This window comes from Sitophilus oryzae, unplaced genomic scaffold (genome assembly GCF_002938485.1).
Source record: "Sitophilus oryzae breed Bouriz unplaced genomic scaffold, Soryzae_2.0 scaffold_1184_pilon_pilon, whole genome shotgun sequence".
Taxonomy (NCBI): domain Eukaryota; kingdom Metazoa; phylum Arthropoda; class Insecta; order Coleoptera; family Curculionidae; genus Sitophilus; species Sitophilus oryzae.
The window spans coordinates 2,716,443-2,739,360 of record NW_022145820.1 but is presented as its reverse complement, the minus strand read 5'-3'; the positions used below and the strand labels follow the sequence as shown (position 1 = coordinate 2,739,360).

The following is a 22,918-nucleotide window of genomic DNA, read 5'->3' as shown; positions in this document are numbered from 1 at the left end:
TAATATAAAACGACAAAAAAGAATACTTAAAGTTCACAACATAGTATACGATTTTTTAAAAAATAAAAAAAAAATTATAATACTGGAACTAACCATAATTAATTATTAAAATTGTCTTTTTAAACATAAAATATCACAAAAAGTTTTTTACGCTATAACTTTTGGGTGTGTTTCCATTAACACAAAATATGAATATAAAAATCTAGCTCAAATGTCATGTAAATGTAAACAAAAATTGTTAAAACTAATATTTAAACTTGTAATACATTATGTTTATTCGATTTTTGATAGGAGCGTGGTAGCCTAAGTAGTTCTAGAACGAACTAAAATAATAGAAAAACAAGTATTCTAATTTAAAACACAACGTAAAATGATTTTTTTTTATTTTGTACTATTTTAATTTTTAACCTCTTTGAATACCAAGTAGTCGTTCTGCTACGCCTAGATAGTAAACGGTTTGTGCTATTCCAAACAATGGGGCGATGACGATCATACGACATGCTCCTCCTTTGAAGAATGCAGTTGGCCCTTCATACTTCAAAATGTTTCTACATTAAAAAAAGAGACAAGTCAAAACTAAAGTAGATATATACAGGGGGGTGACAGTGAAATAGGAAAATTGGAAACAGTCATTAGTGTCATTCCTGTCATTCTCCTCACGACAAGTATGGCCGCCTAGACAAGGACAGCATTGTTTTTGTCTAACTATTGTCTAACTTCACAGTTTAGAATTGACAGATTTCAGTTTCAGAGACAACTTCAGATTTGTAATGGAACACCTAATATATTAATTGATTTTCGGATTCTGGGAGAAAAATAAAGGTAAGTTTTATTAGAGAAATATACAGGGTCCGGCAATAGTGCGTCGGGCATCTGTAGCTCCTAGAATAAAAAACTTGAGAATTTTGTTTAAGTGCAAACCTAAAGTATGTACCAGGATGTATTTCAGGAAAATATTTTAACTTCTATAGGGTGGCTCAAAAAGTGTGAACGGATGATTTTTTTAAATGAACACCCTGTATATTATTGCATTTTGGCTTCCTTCAGATCACTTTACATAACCCTAAGATATGAATAAATATATTTCGATAGTTTCAGAGATATTAAAAATAAATCAAAAATTTTTCAGCCCTTCTTAAAAATTATTAAAAATACAGGAACTGTTCTGAAATCAAAACTATATTAGGTATTACTTTAGATAGTCTGCACTTATTTTTGCTATAAATATGTAAATCGTAAATTATACAGGATGTTCAAAATTCTACACCAAACTTTCTAAAATATAAAACAATTTTTCTTCGTTTTTTTCAATGGAACACCCTGTATATTATTTTATCAATAGACGGAGAATTAAAAAATGAACATTTTTTGTATTTAGAGTATTTCAAAATTTTTAACGGTTTCGCAGATATTTGCAGTTTTATATTTCATATGGCATTTTCCACAGTAAATTTTTATCAAAGCCACCCAATGATTTTTCTCTCGTATTTTATCATTGAAAGCGCCATATGAAATAGTACTGCGTGTATCTGCGAAACCATTAAAATTTTGAAATACTCTAAAATTAAAAAATGTTCATTTTTTAATTCTCCGTCTAATAAAAAATAATATACAGGGTGTTCCATTTAAAAAACAAAGAAAATATTTATATTTTAGAAAGTTTGGCGTAGAATATTGAACATCCTGTATGATTTTACGATTACCATATAATATAGCAAAAGTAAGAACAGACCATCTAAAGCAAATACCTAATATAGTTTTGATTTCAAAACAGTTCTTGTATTTTTAATAATTTTTTTTAGAAGGGCTGAAAAATATACATTTTTGATTTATTTTTTAATATCTCTGATACTATCGAAATATATTTATTCATATCTTATGGTTATGTAAAGTGATCTGAAAGGAAGCCAAAAATACAATAATATACAGGGTGTTCCATTTAAAAAAATAATTCAGGTCCACTCACACTTTTTTGAGCCACCCTATAGAAGTTAAAATATTTTCCTGAAATACATCCTGGTACATACTTTAGGTTTGCACCTAAACAAAATTCTCAAGTTTTTTATTCTGGGAGCTACAGATGCCCGACGCACTATTGCCGGACCCTGTATGACTAAAATGTAAGGTTTTTGAGATATTTGACATTTTCTAAAAATAAAGAACAATTTTTAAATTACAATAAAGGTTGTCGCCCACTAGACCGCTGAGGCGGCGCGGCACTGGGAAGAGAATTTTTCCGGCTGCGAAGGGACTGCGCCCACTATAGCGCGCTTTTTGAAACGCGGCAACGCTATTTAGTTATAGTCGAAGTGTTTTTACTTACTGTAGTTTAGTTTTTAAAGCAATGAGTTCAAGTACGGACGAAAGCGTATTTTTTGTGCTCTTCCAACAGAGGAAGAGGAAGAGGGGGCGAGGAAAAAAGTTTGGACTCATACGATTAACAAAAAAGAAAGAAGTTTGGAGAATTTTACCATCTTTTCCAGATTTAATAAAAAGACAAAATCATTTTTTCAGTATTACAAAATATAAAGGAAACATTTTACGCACTCCTCAATTGAGGGTTTTAGAAGAAAAAACACCGGGTATATCTACTCATCATATTTTTTCAGAAGAGACAATGCGATCAGGGTATTTTTGATAATTCTTATTTATTCTGATGTGTATTAGTTATGTGGTCAAAAAAACCCTGATCTTTTTTATATATTTAGGTAATTAGAATTTAAAAATTGGAGATTGTCACTTTGTTAAAAAGTGGAGATTGCGAGTTTTGCCTCGACACCCCTCAATTATATTAAATCTTTGATAGAAAGGCATTTCGTCCATCTGTCTCTAGTGAGGGAAGACTAAAAAAATATCATATTCCTTTATGAAAATCGATTTGCCTAATTTACCTTTAAAAATACAATTCTGCCATTGATACATATCACTAGTTCCTAGTCAAAAAGCCAACTGAAAAGACTCGAATGCAAAATTATTTCCCTTGTGAGTACGCACACTGCAACGCGCCGAAACGCGGAGACGGAAAAAAGTTGCTAGAGAAGTCTTCCGATTTCTTGACGGAAATCCTGCGGCGCGCTTCTGCGCTGCGCGCTCTAATGTGCGTTGGTCCATTTAAATACATGGCAAGCAGACAAAAGAAATTTCCACATGGCGCCGCCGCGTCGCGCCGCGGTCTAGTGGGCGACAACCTTTAAAGTTACCTAAATTGGAATTTAGCCGGTATAGCTTAATATGTAGTTAAAATAACTAGTGTACTTTAAATCAAATTAAAACTTGACCAAAAAATTATACAGGATGAGAGAAAATTAATATTGAACATTAGTCACGTTTAAAAGCAAGTTACCCTTTTATTTTAAATGCAACACCCAGTATATTATTCCGATATTGAACGGGCAATTCACCTCTCTTCAAAATACTGTTGCCTACCCCACAACCCACAAACAAAGATTTTCCCAGATATTTTCATTTTTATGATTTGGTGTCAGTAGATCTTTATTATTTGTTAAAATTTAATATATTTTTTTAGGTGGCTGTGATACGTCTGACGTTACTTCACACAACATAGCTGTCTATTAAGTCCAACTTTAACAACTAGTTATACTCTATTATATATGAGTATAGCTCGTTGTTATAACCGATTACTTGGACCAATTTAAGTTAAATTATTGGTCGCTATATAAGTGCGTCGTTATATGCGCAGTCGTTATAGGCAACACGCCTTCAATGCATTTAGCATAGAACTCAGTCGGGACCTTAATATGTCGTCGCTATCGCTGTCCTCCTTTCACGCCGTTGAGCAGCTCTGAACTGTTCAAGAACGCGATACTCTCACTCCATTCAATTGAGTCATAAAGTTCCAGAACTGTTCCGCGCCATATGGAGGCACCAGGCTATCGCGCACCGCTCCTTTCAGAACCGTTCTCGAGTAGCCCCAGGGCGTAAAGCCCGGAACTCGAAGTTCGCGAATGGAGGACAGTATATAACCGATATGTCGTAAAATCCGATATCGTTATAAGCGATATTCACTGTACCAATGCGGTGTTTTTTTTAAATACATCCTTGCTTGTTTTATATTAACACATACTGGAATCGTTTTTAATAAAATAACTCTATTAGATTTTTTCAGTTTTATATATTTTTTTCCACAATATTTTGAAGTAAGGCTAGTTGGGGTAATGGTAAACAGGGGCAATTGTAAACAGGTCCAATAACTTTTGAATTTGGCGGGTAGGGAATAAGTCGACTGGCTACAGTGGCGCCCACATCTATGATGTGTATTGACTCGATTAAGAGTTTCTAGTACTATTTGTTTATGGTACAAAAACATTTGTTGGAGAGCTGCTTTAAAACTTGTAAAACGTTTTATACCTTAGCGAAATTTTGTTTAAAAATTTCAATTTGTGAATAAGTTAATATAGGTAATTTATATACTTAGTGATTTCATTTAGTGCTGTATTAGTAAAATGCATGTTACAATTTGAGATTAACTTTTACGGGAAATGAAGTATAGAGGTGTTTACAAATGCCTCAGTAAAATAGGATTGCGGGGCAATTGTAAACTTGATTTTGGGGTAATAGTAAACACGTGTTAACACTGATAAGCTCCAAGACAGATATGAAAAAGACCCAAAAAAAGAGAAACGTTAAAAATGCATTGGTTAGGTTTGTAGGAAGGAAGATAATATATTCGTTTTCGATATAGATGTTTTTGAAAAACTTTAATATTTTTTGTACACTTTTGATGAAACAGTAATAAATAATTTGTCTTTATAACAAAATGTTTTATTTTGTTCTCCATGGGAAAAATTGTAAACAATTAAACACATTGATAAACTTATAACCCAACTAAAAACGAACTTGTATAGTTTCTTGGTTCATTATTACCTTATTTAAAAAATATGTTTACATTTACCCCAAAATAGGACAAGTGATGGCACGAATAGTTGAGGCACACTCAGTGATAAGGTGTTATGATGTTTCAAAGGGCGATACTTACACAAAAGCGTTTCCGATACCCGTATAAGATCTTTCCCCTTCGGCCTTTTTAAGGGCTTGAAGTCTTGTTTTCACGACGTCGAAAGGATTAACTGCGAGTGCTGCTGTCGATCCTGCCGCACATCCTGCCAGAAAAGAGCACCAAAAAACTGCTTCCCCTAAAATGAAATATCATTAATCAATCCATGGTATATTCAAAATTTAATAATTATTTACGAATCTAATCACTTTCAAAATGCCCGAGAGCGCAGCGAGAAGGGCTGGGGCCATAAAACTTCATAAACCATAGGGGCTAAAACTTTTACAAATTCCATCAGCCGACTTTTTTATATAATAAAATAAATTGTTTTGTCCTTAAGCCCACAATAGATTGCAGAAAAAAAAATTGTTCGTTTGTACTCACTGACAAACAAGATATTTTTTGGAGAAGGCATTATATCTAAGAGACATTCGTAAATATCGCATAGAAGGAAAACCTAACCAAATCTTCTGCCTAGATGAAGGACATTTTGTTAAGAATATCTGGCAAGACAGAGTTCTCGTGAAGAGTTTTTAGAAGGATTACCGACTGGTTTGAAAATCCCTTCCAGGAAAGGACGCAGCCTATTTCATTTGAAAACGGAATGTTGAAAAAGGAGCTGGTACAAATAGTACAATGACAGTTAAAGTACGTGGAATAAATGCGCTTCTGTTGCCAACTACAGCATCTGTTGTCATTGTAAATTAAATCCCATCGAAGGTACATGGGCAGAAATGAAAGGATTTGTAGCTTGGAATGACACAACGTTTAAGTTAAAAGATGTGGGAGAAGTTATGAATATGTCGATAATGTCATAAACTACGTCATAAAACAGGAGTAAAAATGTGGAATGTTGAAAATCTCTTGGAGAAGGCATCAGAATTTCTGCTAATTTCAGTTGGAAATTCTGATGACTCTGACTTCAGTGAGGATGATCTATAATTACATAACATTAAAACAAACTAAACTATATAACAAAACATAGGGTAGTAACAAAATATAGAGTGGTCCGAACTGTATTCCGGAAACTTCGGCAACATATTCTGCAGATAAAAATAAGTGAAAAAGTTCGTAGAAATGTAAGTCCTAAAACGCTTAGTTTCGGAGATACCGGGTGTAGAAGTTTCATTTTTATTTCGAGATTTTTTCCTAATAATTTCCGAAGTAGCGTCAATATTTGGATGAAAATTGGTATCTGAGAGTTTTTTCACCTGAGAAATGTGATTTTGATGTCAATATGACTCCTACTTATAGGGGCCGCCACCCTGGTTTGAAGAGTAACAACTTTTCGTCCGTACCTGTATAAAACTATTGAGTAAAAAATTTTATATTTACGACGTAAATAAATAAAAAAAGTTATAACAAGTGTTCAAAAAGACCATCTTCTTGTGCTAGACAGAAGCCTAGGCTGTCGTAAAATCCCCGTCTGACATTGGCTAACATGTTAGGGCTAATAGTTTGGAAAGCCTCTCGTATTTTTACTTGAAGCTAGTCCAGATTCTCAAAAAATATAAATATCTCTAGGCAAACAGCTAGGTTAAGAAAAATATGTGCCACGGCACTGTTTGGTGACATCGTCACAATTTGCTATATATATATATATATATATATATATATATATTAACTAAAGTATATCGACTCCAAACTGCATTCTGTAAAGCAAGCCGGTGAAATGGGTATATAAATCTTCTGAAGGAATTTGCATAAGTCGCTCAGTTAGCGGTGCTCAAGCGTAGTGCGCAAGACTGGATTTTGAATTATCGATCGGATCACCACACCAATAAGAGACTAGACGCTAGCACCAGTTCAGTCGTACGTCTCCGTCCAACTTCGTACGGCTTTCGTTTGCGTTCCCGTTCGACAATTGGCTAATCCTCAGAGTAAGGGCTAATCGATATTCGGAATTTTGGAGTTGCGCTGTTGCGCCAGTATCTGCCTAACAGATTAACTTATGTGAAATATACATGAACCGGTTATCTAGTTGTCTCTAACTCGGCTTCAACTCCAACACATTGCAGGGATAGGCGATAATCAGTATATATTTGATATGTATATGCAATTTGCTCTCGGGTGTTATTTGTCATTGGATATTACCATAGTTACGGCTTTACTCTATGGTTACGGCAATAAAAAGGATGCAAATACTTTCTATATAATATATAATAGCTATTTTTTTCAAATTTTCAAACTTAAATAACTCGGTTATTTTGGACTTATCTGAAAAATCTACGAGATCTACCAGCAATGAAAATATTTGCACTTATTTAAGACTCACCCTGTATTTTCTACCCTATTATATAATTAATTATTTACCTGATCCGTCACTCTTCCTAGGCCCCAGATCATTAAGAGTTGCAAACAAAGGGAAGTATATCACAGAAAACGAAACGTCCCGTAACATGGTAGCACCAATGCCTTTGTACAAGCCCAAGATGCCATGCAGTCTGAAGAGGCCTATGGCCAGTTCGGTGGCTGATGTCTTTTGAACAGTCTTTCCAACTAGAATTTAAAAAAAATATATAATAACTTACTGTTACCACTTTTATAAATATGGTATTCGTGAAGATTTATTTATTACCGTTATTTTTGTTCGTCTTTCTATGTACCGGGTGGCCAACTAAGAATGGACGCCGGCTGTATCTCAGAAACTATTTATCGTATAAGTTTGGAAAAAAATTCTAATAAGTAAACCGGCCACGAGAAATCGCTGGAAATTATTTTTAAGTTCGAAAAATGTCCGCTAGGGGGCGCATCTCTGATAGCCATTCAGAAAACAGGATTTTTATCAAAAATATGCAGGTATTTTAAATATTGCTATTAAAATCATCGAGAAATCTGTAATTTTTTTATATAGCGTGTTTTGCTAGCTCATCTCATTAAATATAAGTGGTGGAGGAAGGTTAGGACTTGAAAATAATTTACAGCTATTTCTCTTGGCCGATTTACTTATTACAATTTTTTTTCCCAAAATTATACGATCTGTTTCTGAGATACAGCCGGCGTCCATTCTTAGTTGCCCACCCGGTACACACATTACACACAGTGTGATAATTTGAATGACTCTGTATAAGTGTATATCACAACTGACATGATTTGCCACAAATCAATATTTAATTCGATTTAATTAAAAAAAGTAAAAAGTTGTCCGATACAAATTTGTTTTTTAAAAATAGTTTTAAATAAGTTTTAAATGAATTTAGACTTGTAAGTTACATGTAGCTGATAGACCTGATAGAAATTCATCATCAATATCAATATATTATATTTCTATCAATTCATCGACAGTCATTTCAAACGCCACTGTAACGCCTGTCAACCGATTATATGATGTTTTCTCAATTTTTTTTTCTTCTGTAATAATAATTTATTTTACGTTTCCTTTGTTATTTTTAAATTATTGTTTTAATGTAGGACAAATGTATTTTAACTTTTTTAGTGGCTGACCTAAAAATAGCAACTAATGTTTCCCAAAACTTGCCGCCGAACTTTATGGTTTATAAGAATTTTAATACAATTTATTTTTGATCTGTACTAGATTTTTACCTTGTCTAATATAAGTTAGATATAAGTATAATATTTACGGTTTTCACTATGTATTTTTCAAAACTGAGAAATTTTTTAAATGTTTTAATTACAAAAAAATATAGTTTCATTAAAAATTACACTAATTAGTAAATTATAATATAGTTTTATACTGAAGTTCAATATCCTAAGTTTTTATGTACATAACCAATTACGTTATGTAATAAAACAATATTTATTTTTGGCATCAGCGTGTTTACACTAATTAGACCCAATTAGACTATTTTTTCATTTAATATCATTGACACACGACATGTCACTCATTTTAATTTTAGAAATGTGGGACACAAAATTATCTTTGTAATTAAATTTTAGTATAATTTAAAATAGACTTTCTTGTGTAAAAAAATATTAAAAAAATTAAAATGAGTAACATTATGAAGGCTTACGTATAAATAACGTAACAATATGAAGGCTTACGTATCTACATATATAAAATGCTAATGTTTATCTGTGTCGTCTCTACTGAAGTAACGACTTGCTCTAGAAAGTTGCTTTTTTATTAAAAGCTAGCTAATTGGCTCTTCTAAAAACTGCCGTCGCCGGATTTTTTGTTTTTCATTTAATTAAAAAAAAATAAAAAGTATTTTTTCCTGATGTCGTGGCGGGTGCGCCAGGTTTCAACTAGTAAATAATACATAGACGTAAGTGACTAGTGAGTGGCTGAGAAAAAAAGTAGTCAAAGGGTACCTTACGATCGAAATAAAAACGGTGTCAGAGTTGGCTTGGAAAAAATAATAAAATTCTTCTGCAATTCATTAAAAATAGTTTCAGGGCAAGCAGAAATTTAAATAACAGTTTTATTAAATACCTAATAAAAAATAATTAAAAAATAACAAGAAGTATTTTTTGAAATAAAGTTACAGCTATTTTAAAATCTCCGTTATTTGAGAAAAAAACGTTATATTATTTAGCCAGATGTTAATAATTTTGCAAATCAAAAACACAATCGAGTTCAGAAGATTTTTTCTTATCGAGAGCAAAGTTAATAGTATTAAAAATTGTTATAAAGATACTAAATAGTATTAAGTAACTAAAAAGGTGATTGGCCAACCGAACTAGATATCTTATAATGTTGAAAAGATTTGAGGAATATGCAATATCATTGGCCGTTGATAAATTAGTTGACACAATTAATAAATAGTATTTGATATAGAGATGGAAAAATACAATTAACGATTTTAGATTTAAAAAAACTGTTTTGTACAGACCACCCACAAAGCTTATTTATATTTATAGTTTTTAGGACTTGCTTTAAATATACAAAAAATTGCTTGTAAAATCGGTCACATGACTTACATATCTAACAAATTTAGCAATAATATGTGATTATGATTAATATATGAAAAACAATTATTTCTACTATAGTATTGCTCTTTAGTAAATAATCTCACCGGCACAAAATTCCTCCACCCTAAAATTTTGATTAAGTTTGATGTTTCATAACTTTTGAATTTGTAATCCGATTTGTATGATTATGGTACATCGTTTTTTGCAATAAACACTGCCTAATATTTCCTATATTAATGTATGGCTCCGAGTCCTGGACGATGAGACAGTCAGAAATTAAAAAAAAATTGACGCAACTGAGATGTACTGTTGGCGACGAATGCTCAGAAATCCCTGGACTGCCCGGCGAACCAAATAATCCATAATCCAAGAACTGAACATCACAGAACGCCTCTCAAACATCAGATAGTTCTCTGTTATCAGAGATGTGGTGTATATATTTAACTACATTAAGAATACAATAGTGGAATCGGAGAAAGGTAATTTTAAGGAAAAATTATTGGAATATTTAGAAAACCGTTTCAAATTTTGTTGTAAGCCAATTCATTATGCTGCAAATCTTCTTGATCCTCGTTTTAAAGGAAAACAATTAAATGATGACGAAGTGATATGATAGCAATAGATTTCATTTCCCAAATGGCAGGTCTGTCAAATATAGATGTAGGAGAAGTTGTGGCTAATCTGCTCCACTTCAGGACAGAAACAGGATTTTTCAGTCGAGATTCATTATGGAAAAGTGCCACCAGTACTAATCCAGTTATATGGTGGAAAGGTTTGTGTACATCACAGCCGCTTATGAAAATTGCCTCCCGGATTTTAAATGGGCCTCCATCCTCTACCTCTTCAGAAAGAAATTGGTCCTTATATGTTTTTATACATACTAACACAAGAAATAGATTGACACAGGATAAATTTCAAAATGGTTGCTATTCAATCTAGTTTAATGTGCTTAAATCTATATGAAACTGGCAAATATATGTATAATCCCAGACCATTTCCGCTTTTAGAACAGTCTGAAAACGTTGTGGATTTAATTCAAGATGAAGAAGAGGGTAATGTGGAGGCAGATTCAGATGCCGATGCTTACTCAGAAGCCGAAGACTCAGGATCGGACACGGAGGAAGATCTTCCACTTAGTTTTTTTGCTAAATAATGTTTCTGTTTTTTGAAATGATAATTTAAGTTTGATTTTTAATATTTTTTTACATTTATTTTGTTTAAAAACTTGAAACCAAAGTTATTTTTATATTATAAGAAGAAAAATTTTATTTGATTTTGACTATTGACCCTACAAGAATGTGTTAATTTACGTTTATTTGTTCTTCTATAAATATAATTTGTGGTTTTTCAATTTTTCCGTTTTTTGCCAATGTGAAAAAAACGGTAAAAACCGTGTTTTTTCCCAATTTTTCCCGTTTTTTCCCAATCGTTAAATCTCTACCCAGAAATAAGTGCAAGTGGTAGATCTGGTCAAAAGAAACATTTTTTTTTTCTTTACCATTTTTCCATAAGTCCAAATTACCATAAGTTCAAAATAACCGAGTTATTTTACTTTGAAAATTTAAACAAAAAATGCTTTTTTGCTTAAATTTTGAGACCCACTGGAACTTTTCTGGATTTTCTTTCATCTTCTGGATTTCATTTTAAGAATTTCCAAATTTTTTTTCAAAAAATTCCAAATTTATTTTTTTTTTTGCAAAAAAACTCATAGGCGTGTTTCTGAGGCCGAAATATACTACCAGTTAAAATACTTGCACTTATTTCTGGGACACCCTGTTTTTTTTAACAGTATTTAAAAGAAACAATTTATATAAAAATTGAAATAAAATAGAGGGAAAATATTTTTAAATTAATTTTAAGTAAGCCCAGTCCTGTTGTTTAATTTGGCTACTTTTATTTATGTAAAAAATACCAAATTTGATTATTTTCGCTGGGTCGTAATTCATTCGAAGAACAGTTCCAAAAGAAGATATACAACGAAAATAGTCGTTAGCTGTTTCCTATACAGATTTCATAACAAAGAAAAAAAAATTCCTACCTAAGAGAGCTTGGGCTGCAACCCTACCAGCGTCCTGCATCTGGATTTTTAGCAATTCCATTGGCGTAGTTATAATAATTTGGCATAGTCCCGCCAAACCACCCGCCACCATCTGACGAAAAATAGGCAACGTTCTAAAATAAACCCACTATAAAACGCCACTGCAGTTGTAGTTATCGCTACTTACTTATCTCTGGTTTGCAAATGGTATCTGAAGAAATCGTTCGCGGCTAATTTAATGGCTTTTTCTGGAGTGATTAGTAGAATGTTGACGGCCGATCCCCTGTACATTCCGAGAAATCCCTCTTGTTTGTATACCTTTCGAAATGCATCCACCCTGTATATAATAAGAAAAATTAACTGCAAAATATTTGAGTATCAGTATTTTCAGTTTAAAAAAAACAAGATTTGGTGTATGACATAAATTAGGGTTGATTGACGTATTCAATTGTTTTTGGGCACTTCCTGCTTCCCGGAAATGACTACAACTTTTGATTTTTAAATGGCACCCTCGGTATTTTTTTACTTTATTCGATAGAAAATGTCACTCTGAATAGAATGATATATCATATTGTCAAGGTGTATGTAGCGCAAAACTGTATTACTGATTGCATAACTGCATTACTGCTACATAACCGCAACGTTGAGGAAACGCCAGAGTATAAAAGAAAATTACAGAATTCTTTAGAACGTTCGAGAAACACTCGCCAGGGGGTATATAAAGGCCCGCGCTTTGGCAGTTGACAGTTTGAAGTTTGATAATACCGCGATTTAAATTGTGAATTAATTGGCGAAGGTGCCAGTACTGTTAGAGTAATAGTAGTTGCGTAAATTGTGTTGTAAATAGTATAAGTTGTGAGTACAGAGTGAGAAAAAAATAAATTCGTTAAGTATTTTATCGTGAGTTTAAATTAGTGGACCCACGGAATCCATAACAATATGTCAACTTTTGACATTTTCGCATATGGTTTATTTGAAATTATAACTTGCGGTTCGTAACGAAATTTTGACTCGAAATATCAAGTGTGTGACAAGAGACTAAAAACATTAGACGATCAAATCTATTTTTCCAAGGCTCCTTGATTAAGAATTAGTGTTTTTAACATAGCCATGGCACTCTAGATTGCAATTTAGAATACAATTTTTTATTAAGCGAGAATGTCACAAGTTGACATATGATACGTTATTCTATTCAGAATATCATTTTCTATCGAATAAAGTAAAAATATACTGGGAGTACCATTTAAAAATCAAAAGTTGTAGTCATTTCCGGTGAAACGGGAAGTGACCAAAAACAATTGAATGCGTCAATCAATCCCAATTTATGTCATAATATACTAACATACAAAATCTCGTTTTCTTATCTGAAAAAATAAAAAAGTTATAGGGGTGAGACGCACTCGGTATAGAAATAATTTAATTTCGGTAAAATACCATTGGGTTTAGTTTTTAACAAATACAGGGTCGCTGATATGTATGGAAACGGTCGATTATTGGGTAAAATATACGATAAGGCAAAAATTTAGTAAGTATAAAAGTTATAGGGTTTTTAAATGTCTATTTGCGAGTAATAAATTTAAGTATACAGGGTCGGTCATAAAGTCGTGGCAAATCATTTTTTTTTAAATGGAACCCTCTGTATATTATTGCATATCTCAAATCCTCCTTCAATTCTAAGCAAAAATAGAGATACACAAAATAGAGACAAAACTATATATATAACAAAAAAATAGACACAAAAATAGAGATACACAAAAACCAACTGTTTCCGAGTTATGGACTTTTGAAAATATCACTTAAATTCACTTAGTATCCTTTGCAGTGGCGATATACACAGATTTATTAGAAGTGAACCTGCCTTATAAAATACATAAACATTACTTACATGCTATCATACATTTTCTCGCCATTTGGACCGATTTGTTGATTCTGTAACCGGGTTTTGACCAAATCTAGGGGAAATACACATGTGACGCCTATAATGCCTGCTATACCACCGTTGACAATTTTTGGAAGGAGCCTGTAAATGACCGGTTTTGGATGAATGAAATGCAATCACTAAAAAGCGCTATGGTAAGTATACAGGGTACTACAAATTCGAGGTACGAGCATTGGTATCTCGGAAACCGTAAGAGATAAGAAGATGGTTAAATTGGGACAAAGTTGCGCTTTAGAATGTTCACCAAGATACCATCAAAAAAAAATTTAATTTCAAGGATTGCTGAGTTTTTTGGAAAAGACGGATTTTTTTGAAAATCAATTTTATTTTTTCCTGGCGTTACTTTTTAGAAAATCCAAAAAACTAATTGCACATTATCACGGCTACTTTATTAGGGCTATCTGATAGTGTTTTTAGATTTTCAAATTAGCTCATAATTTGTGAGATACAGAGGTCAACTTAATTTATTTAAATACGGACCTGCATTTTTTATTTCAGATTTTGAAAGAACTCGGTCTCCTGAGTACAATGATATGCCACACTTAATATTTTTTTGTTTCGAACATTTGAACACAATTTAATTAAACTTATTTCAAGTCCGGCTCTGTTTTTTTTAAATATTTAATCTATTCATCGTTACAATATTGGTAAGCTTTCAAACTTAGCAATGACGTGGAGTAAAACATTGAATACAGATAATCAAATGCAACTGAATCATAAAAAATAATATAAAATTATTGGGCATTCCTTGACGTAATTTTTAAAAGTGACAATACATTTCAACATTACAATAAAGAGTAGAGAATGCATTCGGAAGTATAAGAAGAAGATATGTTCTAAGAGCTATAAATAAGATTGAACGAAAAATACATTAATTTGTGCATTAGGGACGGTGGTAACCCTTTCGAACATGTAGAGCATTACTAGTTTGCAGAAGTTGATTTATTTATAATAACTACGATTAATATTATGCATATTATTAGATCGTACACTGAGATTTCAAAATCAAAATAAAAAAAGTTATACATAATATTTTTAAATTGCTGACCTGGGTATTATTTGTTTGAATCTTTCAATTGGCTCGATTCAATGTTAATTAGCGCTGATCCATATTGTTGCGATGAATATAATCAGATTAAATAATTTAAAAAACAAGAGTGGGACTTGAAATTATTTTAAATAATAATTAAATAGTTTTGTTATTGTTAAGGTACCTAAAACAAAGAAAAGTATCAAGTGTGCCATATCATTGTACTCAGGAGATCGAGTTCTTTCAAAAATTCAAATAAAAAATGCAGGTCCGTATTTAAAAAAAATAAGTTGGCCTCTGTATCTCACAAATTATCAGCTAATTTGAAAATCTAAAAACACTATCAGATAGCCCTGATAAAGTAGCCATGAGAATGTGCAATTCGTTTTTTGATTTTCTAAAAAGTAACGGCAGGAGAAAATAAAATTGATTTTCAGAAAAATCCGTTTTTTTCCGAAAAACTCAGCAATCCTTGAAATTTTTAAAACTTTTTTGATGGCATCTTGGTGAACATCCTAAAGCGCAACTTTGCCCCAATTTAACCATCTTCGTATCTCTTACGGTTTCCGAGATACCAATGCTCGTACCTCGAATTTGTAGCACCCTGTATAATAAATATTTGTCTAAAGGTATCCTTTATGAGTTTAATTTAATACTCGTACTATTTTGTACAGATATATGCCGAATAATCGAATAACAACCACATAGTAGCCACTCATATGTCATGCAATTTCTGTAATGCCCGTTCCGTTTATTCAGACGGTACAGTAATATGTTATAGATATCAGAAAACAAATATGCTTAATAAATAAATTTAATTATATCGAGATATTAGATATTTATTTGATTTTTTAAATTATTTCATCTGCCCAAAAAAGAGCATCGAAACATACTGACACATATAAAAAAACGTTTAAACGGTATAGAAATGGAGTAAATTATATAATTCCGAAAAAATAACGTAAATTAATACCAATAACTCCATTTGGAAAAGGACAAGTTTAGGATGAGAGGCCCTGTTCTTCCATTTCAATCCTTAATAAGTATTTATAGAACAAAAAGAAACAAAAACCTAAATATAGAAAAGAAAGACACAAATAAGAAAAAAATAACAATAACACAAATAAGCGGCATAATTACAAATAACACCAATAAGCTACAATTATAGGTAGGTAACTCCCCGGGATAAATTAATACAAAAACGAAAAATTATAAACTTAATCGGGGTAGAATATTGTAATTAGACAATATCTGTATAATTACGCATATTGTAGTTAAATAAGAGAAAAACAATACTCAAAACTGTTGAAATCGAGGTTGAAATATTAAATACCAATACCATTAATTTTAATACATTCTACTAGAAAGAATCTGTGATGTTTAAACATTTCAATCCAAATTCGAATAACCGGTCCGCCGTGTTTTGTAAATATCTAAATTTTATCCAAAATTGATACATTATTCAGTCAAAATGAATAAAAATATATATCTCATCTGACATAGCAGTATTTTATTAATGATATAATCAGTTGCATTGTTTATTGTAAAACGAGGGACAAACCGCTGGCGCTGGTGGTATTTATTGTACAAGCACTTGGTAATACTTGTATTTTTTTGGTACTAATTTGGTATTTTTGGTACTAATTGGATATTATTTGGTAATAAACTGGTATTATTTGGTAATAAGCTGGTTTTATCTGGTATTAAACTGGTATTAAACAGGTATTTTGTTGGACATCTGGCAACGGTGGATGTGGATTAGACGCACGTGGCGACGGCCGGGCCGGGAAGCTGATTGCATCATTTCCGGCCCTATGTTCTTGCCCATTTACATTGAAAATGAGCCGCCTTCGCGCTTTTTACACAATCAAAAATTCTTGGTGTTGACCTATTTTATATGATGTATTTTAAAGTTTTTATATTTAGTGTCTAAGGTAAGTACCTACTTAACAATAAAATATTACCTCGTAATATACATACTTAAGAATAATTACTTGTGTTTCGAGGTTAGGTTGCTGGCCTGTTTGAAAAATAGGTTATTTTTACCCGATATTAATTGCCCAGCTTGCAATTTTTCAATGCATAAAAATGGTTTTTTTATACGAAAAAATGTCAAGAAATTAAAGAACTCGCATCATGGAAACATAATATAGATCTCGTTAGAATTTCTTATTTTTCTTGTGCATATAATTACATTTTTGAGTTTATAAGTAACAAATAGCGCAAATAACAAAAAATTCAATTACTTTTTATGTCTAGTTTTTATTTTATAAATTTTTGAAGTATCGATGTTAATGGATCCGATAAAATGACTTTTTATATGTTTTTCTGACCAAATTATCTTAGTTTAACATGAATAGGCCCTAAAGCTCCAAATATTTTAAATTCTTTAGATACTAAAAAGAATAATACTATTTTGGTATTTTTGGTTCTAATTTGGTATTTTTTTGGAAATAATTTGGTATTTTTGGTACTTTTTTCCCAAAATTGGTATTTGTTGTATACCATTTTTGTCAGCGGTTTGCCCCTCGATGTAAAAAAAAGTCTAATTTACGAAATACTTTTTTTATAATATACTTTTTTATATTTCCTGAATTAATTTTCAAAGAAGTAGCCAATATACAATATAATAATTATTATCGAGTTTTATGATTAAGCGGGCATCTTATGATAAAAAGTAAACAATTGAGGGGGTGGCTGCAATAACCAGGCAGGTGAGACAGCCACCACCATATTTTTTTACGAAAATGTTATTTTTACTAAGTTACCCTAAAAAAAATTGGTCTCTCCTACCCTGCAATAATCAAGTGTTTCCATATAAAATATATAGGTATATGACAACGTTATTGGAGCTACCTTGCCTTCAGTTTGCAGCAAGAAACGGGCTTAGAGCTGTCTGGTTTGACTAGCAAAATTTGGTAAAATGGCGCTCCCTGGTTATTATTATTAATTATCTCATTCTCAGACAGATTTCGAATTCAGATAATACAGAGGATAAAATTACAGTTTTTTAAACATAGTACTTAAAACTATCCCATGTTATTACAAAGCATTTTTTGGAGTCGGCGTATAAAAATACTTTGATAGGTACTTAGGGCAAGAGGATTGGGAGATATTCCAACACAATAAAAATACTTTTTTACTTTTTCACCAGGAAAATGACCTGTTAACATAATTTTTATAAAAATATTTTAATTTTGTTGTTTTTCATGCAATATTAATTATATCTTTTTATAATAAAAGAACCTTTAATGCAATATTAATATTTAAAACTTAGATATAATTTTAAAATGAAATAATAATAAAAAATCAAGAACCTTGGTATACTTAAAATACGTGTATATTCTTTTAAAAGTATGAACTTGCTTATTGTTACAATTAACAACTACTAACATACTCCATAGTCTACAGTTACTCTTAAATTCTTATTGGAAGAATACCACACATAAATGTAGGTACATAAGTGTACTAACTACAGAACCCGTATATAGATACCTGACATGATATAAGATTTTTTAATACACAGTCGTTGTTTTAATTCACACGTTGTTTTACCATAAAATGACATTTTTTGATATGCTATTAACTTTTTTTTACTTTCATCAGTGGCGTCTCTACTATATTTAGTTTAAATACAACTAAATATTATTGAAGAAAAAAATGGTACGCCACTGTTTTTTTTTACGTACCAAAAAAAGTCAAGACATCAAATTTGTTCCAAATTTAATGTAGATTTTAAAAATAATTTTTATTAAAAAAAAGACAGTGGCGCACCATTTTTTTCTTCAATAATGTTTAGTTTAAATACCGTATGGACGCCAATGATGAAAATAAAAAAAGTTAATAGCATCAAAAAATGTCATTACACGTAAAACAACGTGTAATAAATTTAGTGATTTTCGACCAACAGGGCCCTGAGATATTAAAAAAAAACTCTTTTTACGAGTGAAATTCAGGGGGCTGTAAAAAGGGAGGCCACTCGCCAAAAATAAAAAATACGTCACCTATTGTGTTTTCAAGAATCTATGACCAAATTTTGTTGTATTAATTTCCGGACACCCTGTATAAAATGCTAATGTTTATTTGTTGTCTCTACTGAAGTAATACCAAAAGGATGCAAATACAGAAACGGTGATAAGAATAATTTTTTAAATTTTCAAACTGAAATAACTCGGTTATTTTGGACTTATCTAAAAAATGGTAAAGAGAAAATATGTTTCTTTTATCGAGATCTACCAGCCCTGAAAATATTTCACCCTGTATTTAAAAATAAAGAAGAGTACGGGGACGGGGTCAAGTAAATAACGTCTAAGCGTACAAACATAGTGGGGCATCTCGATGCAATGCTCGCCACGATGCATCGCATCGAAATGCCTCACTATGTACTCTAAGCTTGACCTCGCCAAAATTTTCATCAATTGTCATTCCCTAGCCGATTCCGACGCAGTTTTTTTTTCGATCGTATGGTACATATAGTTAAAAAGTTGATTGCTTACGATCATATCCTACATAATAAATCAATAACAGTGAAATAACCCGAAAAACTATCCCGTGTGTGCCACTGTAAACAAAGTGTAGATAAATCATACTCTAAACATATCTCCTTATCTATGAGTACCTATGAAAGGATATTTTTTTGGTAACAATAGTTACTCAATGAAGTGTCTGATAACTAGATAGCTTTATCTTTTGTGCATTTAGTTGCATTATATTCTCACATCTCAGTCGGATTGTTTATAAGATAAATTAATTCTCTCTAAAACACTCTCAGGATTAATTGTATTTTAAAACTTATTTTTAATGAGATTAAAAATGCATTCAATAAATATCTACATTTTATTTTAATATTCCATAATTCTTTATTTTTTTTAAGGATTTAAAATTTTAAAAAATCGAAGCAAATAACTGATACGTTTTCAATTATTATTAAGTAATACAATTCTATAAATAAATTGTAAACATTGGAAGCATGTACGTCCTAATTGTTTTCAAAACATAATAATCGTATGTCCGACTCAAAATGACTGGCAATTAAAATAATCCTAAGTGACGTATAAATATAATTCGCGGTAATTTTGGCCAATTTCCAAGCTTATTTCCAACTATATTATGTACCTGTACAGATATCTAATAAGTTGTGTGATGACTCAAAATCGCTTAATAAAAAAACAGAAAATAAGTTATACGTACTTATAATAATTCTACTTACGAAAATGAAGATTGTTTTTCTGCCATATGTATAATTTCCCTGTAAAAAAAACAAATTAATTTTAGCGTTAATTCATGTAGGTCAAAAATAAATTACTTGTTTCATTAATAAACGAATATAAAAATTAAAATTAGCCTTATATCAAAAGTGTGGACAAAATGTAGACATTATCATAATACTGTTAGATAAACATTAACAATTAACTGCCAAAGGGTTATCAATAAGAAGAGTGTGGCACAACCGATTTAAAGATAATATTTATGAAAATTTAAATATGTAAGTTATTTTTCTCACCCTTTCAACATCAATAGTTCTATTTATTCCATAAAAATAATACATAAAAATTTAATTTTAGAATGATTAACAATTTTAAAATAGATATAAAATCCCCATGACATTTTTATTAATCTAAGCTTATCTAAATCACAAGATTAAATTAAACAGTAAAAATTTGATAATCCAATTAAAAGATTTAGTGAGAAAATCCCCAAAAGATTTTTAATTAGGTAAATTTAAGAAAAAAATAAATTGTAACAAAATCAATATCAATTTAAATATAGATATTTTATGTATAAAACAATACCTAATTATTAAAATAATTTGCAAATAACTAAAAATTATTAAATAAGGATTAACGTAATTGATCAAAAGCCCTAAATAATTTTTTTTCATAGCTTTATTGATCAAACAAATGACCTCCAGGATTCTGTTTTAGAATGAAAAAAATCTATTTACCTTGTCTTAAATTAACCCAACACTTTATTATGAAAAAAAAACAATATTCTACTGCCTACTTTAAAAAGCCTGACCGGACAAACGAGCTTCACTCCGTTGTTTTAGCGTCACTGAATTCATAAACTGAATTCAATCGGAATTCCACTCATATTCCCAGTAATGAATTTTGCATACCTGCCAGCTGATTGTGAGAAACATTCGCTCGATAGGATTTTACGTGTGTTCGTTTCAGTTTTGTACTGCTCCCAGTTCACTTATCGATTTAAGATTACAACGTGCATGCTTTAACAATCCCCCTAAAGTCCAATAACACAAAAAGGGAACGAAATACGGCTGCAAATCTGAGCTACTGACATTTAACATTTAACTGAATTTTAAGTACGTCGGTTTGACATTGGACCGTCGTAAAAAGGGGACTGTCTGGAAAGCATTCAAAATAGTTTGGTTGAACTACTCAGTAACAGATGGCAGACAGATCGTCAATATACGGGGGTAAGTGAATAAATAGACAAATTCAGATAACTCCACAAACTACAATTTCCTATTTTATAAATTAGAGAATTTTTATTATATTATATGTTTTTTTTGTATTTTATTAAGTTCTATAGAATTTAAAAAAAAATATAAAATTATCGATTTTTAAAAACCGGTTCACATTAACTAGGCACACTATTTTATTACAGAAATGGACAGGGGGGGGGGGAGAATCGCTTGGAGTTCGAGACGTTTCCGCTTCAAAAGCCAGACGACCCGTTTGCGGACGCTCTAAAAATGTTACCATTGATCCATTGATACCCTGAATATTTTTCTTTTTTTTACAATGGGACTTAATATATGGGGATTGCTTTGCAAATATCTAAACCTTGCCTGATTTCCGAAGCATTTCATTTTCCGAAGCATTCTTCGACATTGTTGTAGATGCCAGAATATATGGGGTTCATTTTTTAATTGGGTTCATTTTTTAACACATACACATACACAAAACAGTTTTAAAACACAACAACAAAACAAACAGCAAAAATTAACAAGTTAAATCAACAAAAACCAATAACAAACAACAATAAATAATCAACAACAACTTTACACTCTTTACATGGTTAATTACTCGTCGAAGTAGTCGAATATTAGCATAAATGGATTAAGCGCCAACGTCACCCGCCGCCCGTCACGTATTTTCTGAACAAAAGGAAGACGAAGAGAACTGCCCAAAAACTCATTCACATCGGTCTCCGATAATAAATTTCGGGGCGGGGGGATTTACATCTGCCGCTAGGCTGACGTCACGTTACCATGGAAACCGTGCAGCCGCTTGACTCCAAAATACAAACATTTTCACTTGCACTTCTGGCTTGTAATGGGCCTATAATGCTACTTTTTCGGCCGGAATTAACGATGCGGTGGACCTATTATGTAGAGGTCCGCCCGGAAAAAAATAAATAACTTATAAAAAATTACCATTTTATTATTTAGATACATGTAAATATATTAAACTAAATTGATATTTTAAGCAGTAAAGTTTTTTTCTTTAATTTGAGTATTTTTTTCGGCGAAGTGCCCCTTCACCTACTGCACCTGACGAGCCGCCACTGGTGTGTTAAGTTTCCCTGATATACAGGGTGTTTCAAAAAACATATGTATGTAATAAGATAAGATTTATTTTTCATATCAACTTAGGTCGTAATAATCTTTCGATTTATTATTATTTTCTTCCAAGTACTTTTAATGATTCGAAGGAAATTTTCAGGGTAACTGTTACCATAAGTGCTACATATTTTAATGCTAAAAAAATGTCGATAAATTCATCAGGAAATATGGGTTATCACTGGAAAATTTTTAAAAAATATAACATGTGCGCCATTGACTTTTTCTTTTTTGATATCAAAATTGTGTAGGTGGTTCAATGACAATTAAAAGTTAATCTCTTGATATTTAATGGCTTCCAAAATAAAACAAAACACATAATGGCAGTATACTTTTAATAATTCTTTTGTTTCTTTTATCATTAACAATGACGGCCTTTACTAATAAGAAATGATCGATCTTTTAATGAAATCTTTAATTATTGGAGTAAATAATGAAAA

The 22,918-nt window shown here is 31.4% G+C and overlaps 1 protein-coding gene across 3 annotated transcripts; it reads right to left on the bottom strand.

Annotated features, from left to right (window-relative positions):
* Nucleotides 1–82: 82 nt before the first annotated feature.
* Nucleotides 83–21,195, bottom strand: LOC115891544 (mitochondrial glutamate carrier 1-like). Of its 3 annotated transcripts, none has more exons than XM_030912033.1 (8): nucleotides 21,012–21,195; nucleotides 20,103–20,141; nucleotides 13,810–13,944; nucleotides 12,112–12,261; nucleotides 11,925–12,058; nucleotides 7,328–7,513; nucleotides 4,997–5,153; nucleotides 83–548 (listed from the first exon to the last, which is right to left on the bottom strand). In XM_030912033.1, exons 2-8 carry the CDS (start codon nucleotides 20,126–20,128, stop codon nucleotides 404–406), a joined length of 933 nt encoding a protein of 310 aa, XP_030767893.1. In that variant the 5' UTR covers nucleotides 20,129–20,141; nucleotides 21,012–21,195; the 3' UTR covers nucleotides 83–403. The 3 variants fall into 3 exon arrangements, with proteins under 3 accessions (XP_030767893.1, XP_030767894.1, XP_030767892.1); XM_030912034.1 differs by lacking the exon at nucleotides 21,012–21,195 and adding an exon at nucleotides 20,897–21,006; XM_030912032.1 differs by lacking the exon at nucleotides 21,012–21,195 and adding an exon at nucleotides 20,838–21,002.
* Between the last annotated feature and the right edge of the window lie 1,723 nt (nucleotides 21,196–22,918).

Coding starts and splice junctions, on each gene's coding strand:
- LOC115891544 (XM_030912033.1), bottom strand. CDS start 20,128: ATGGCAGAAAAACAATCTTCATTTTC. Junction 13,945..20,102: donor GAAAAACAATCTTCATTTTC/GTAAGTAGAATT, acceptor GGTCATTTACAG/GCTCCTTCCAAAAATTGTCA. Junction 12,262..13,809: donor GAGAAAATGTATGATAGCAT/GTAAGTAATGTT, acceptor TATTATATACAG/GGTGGATGCATTTCGAAAGG.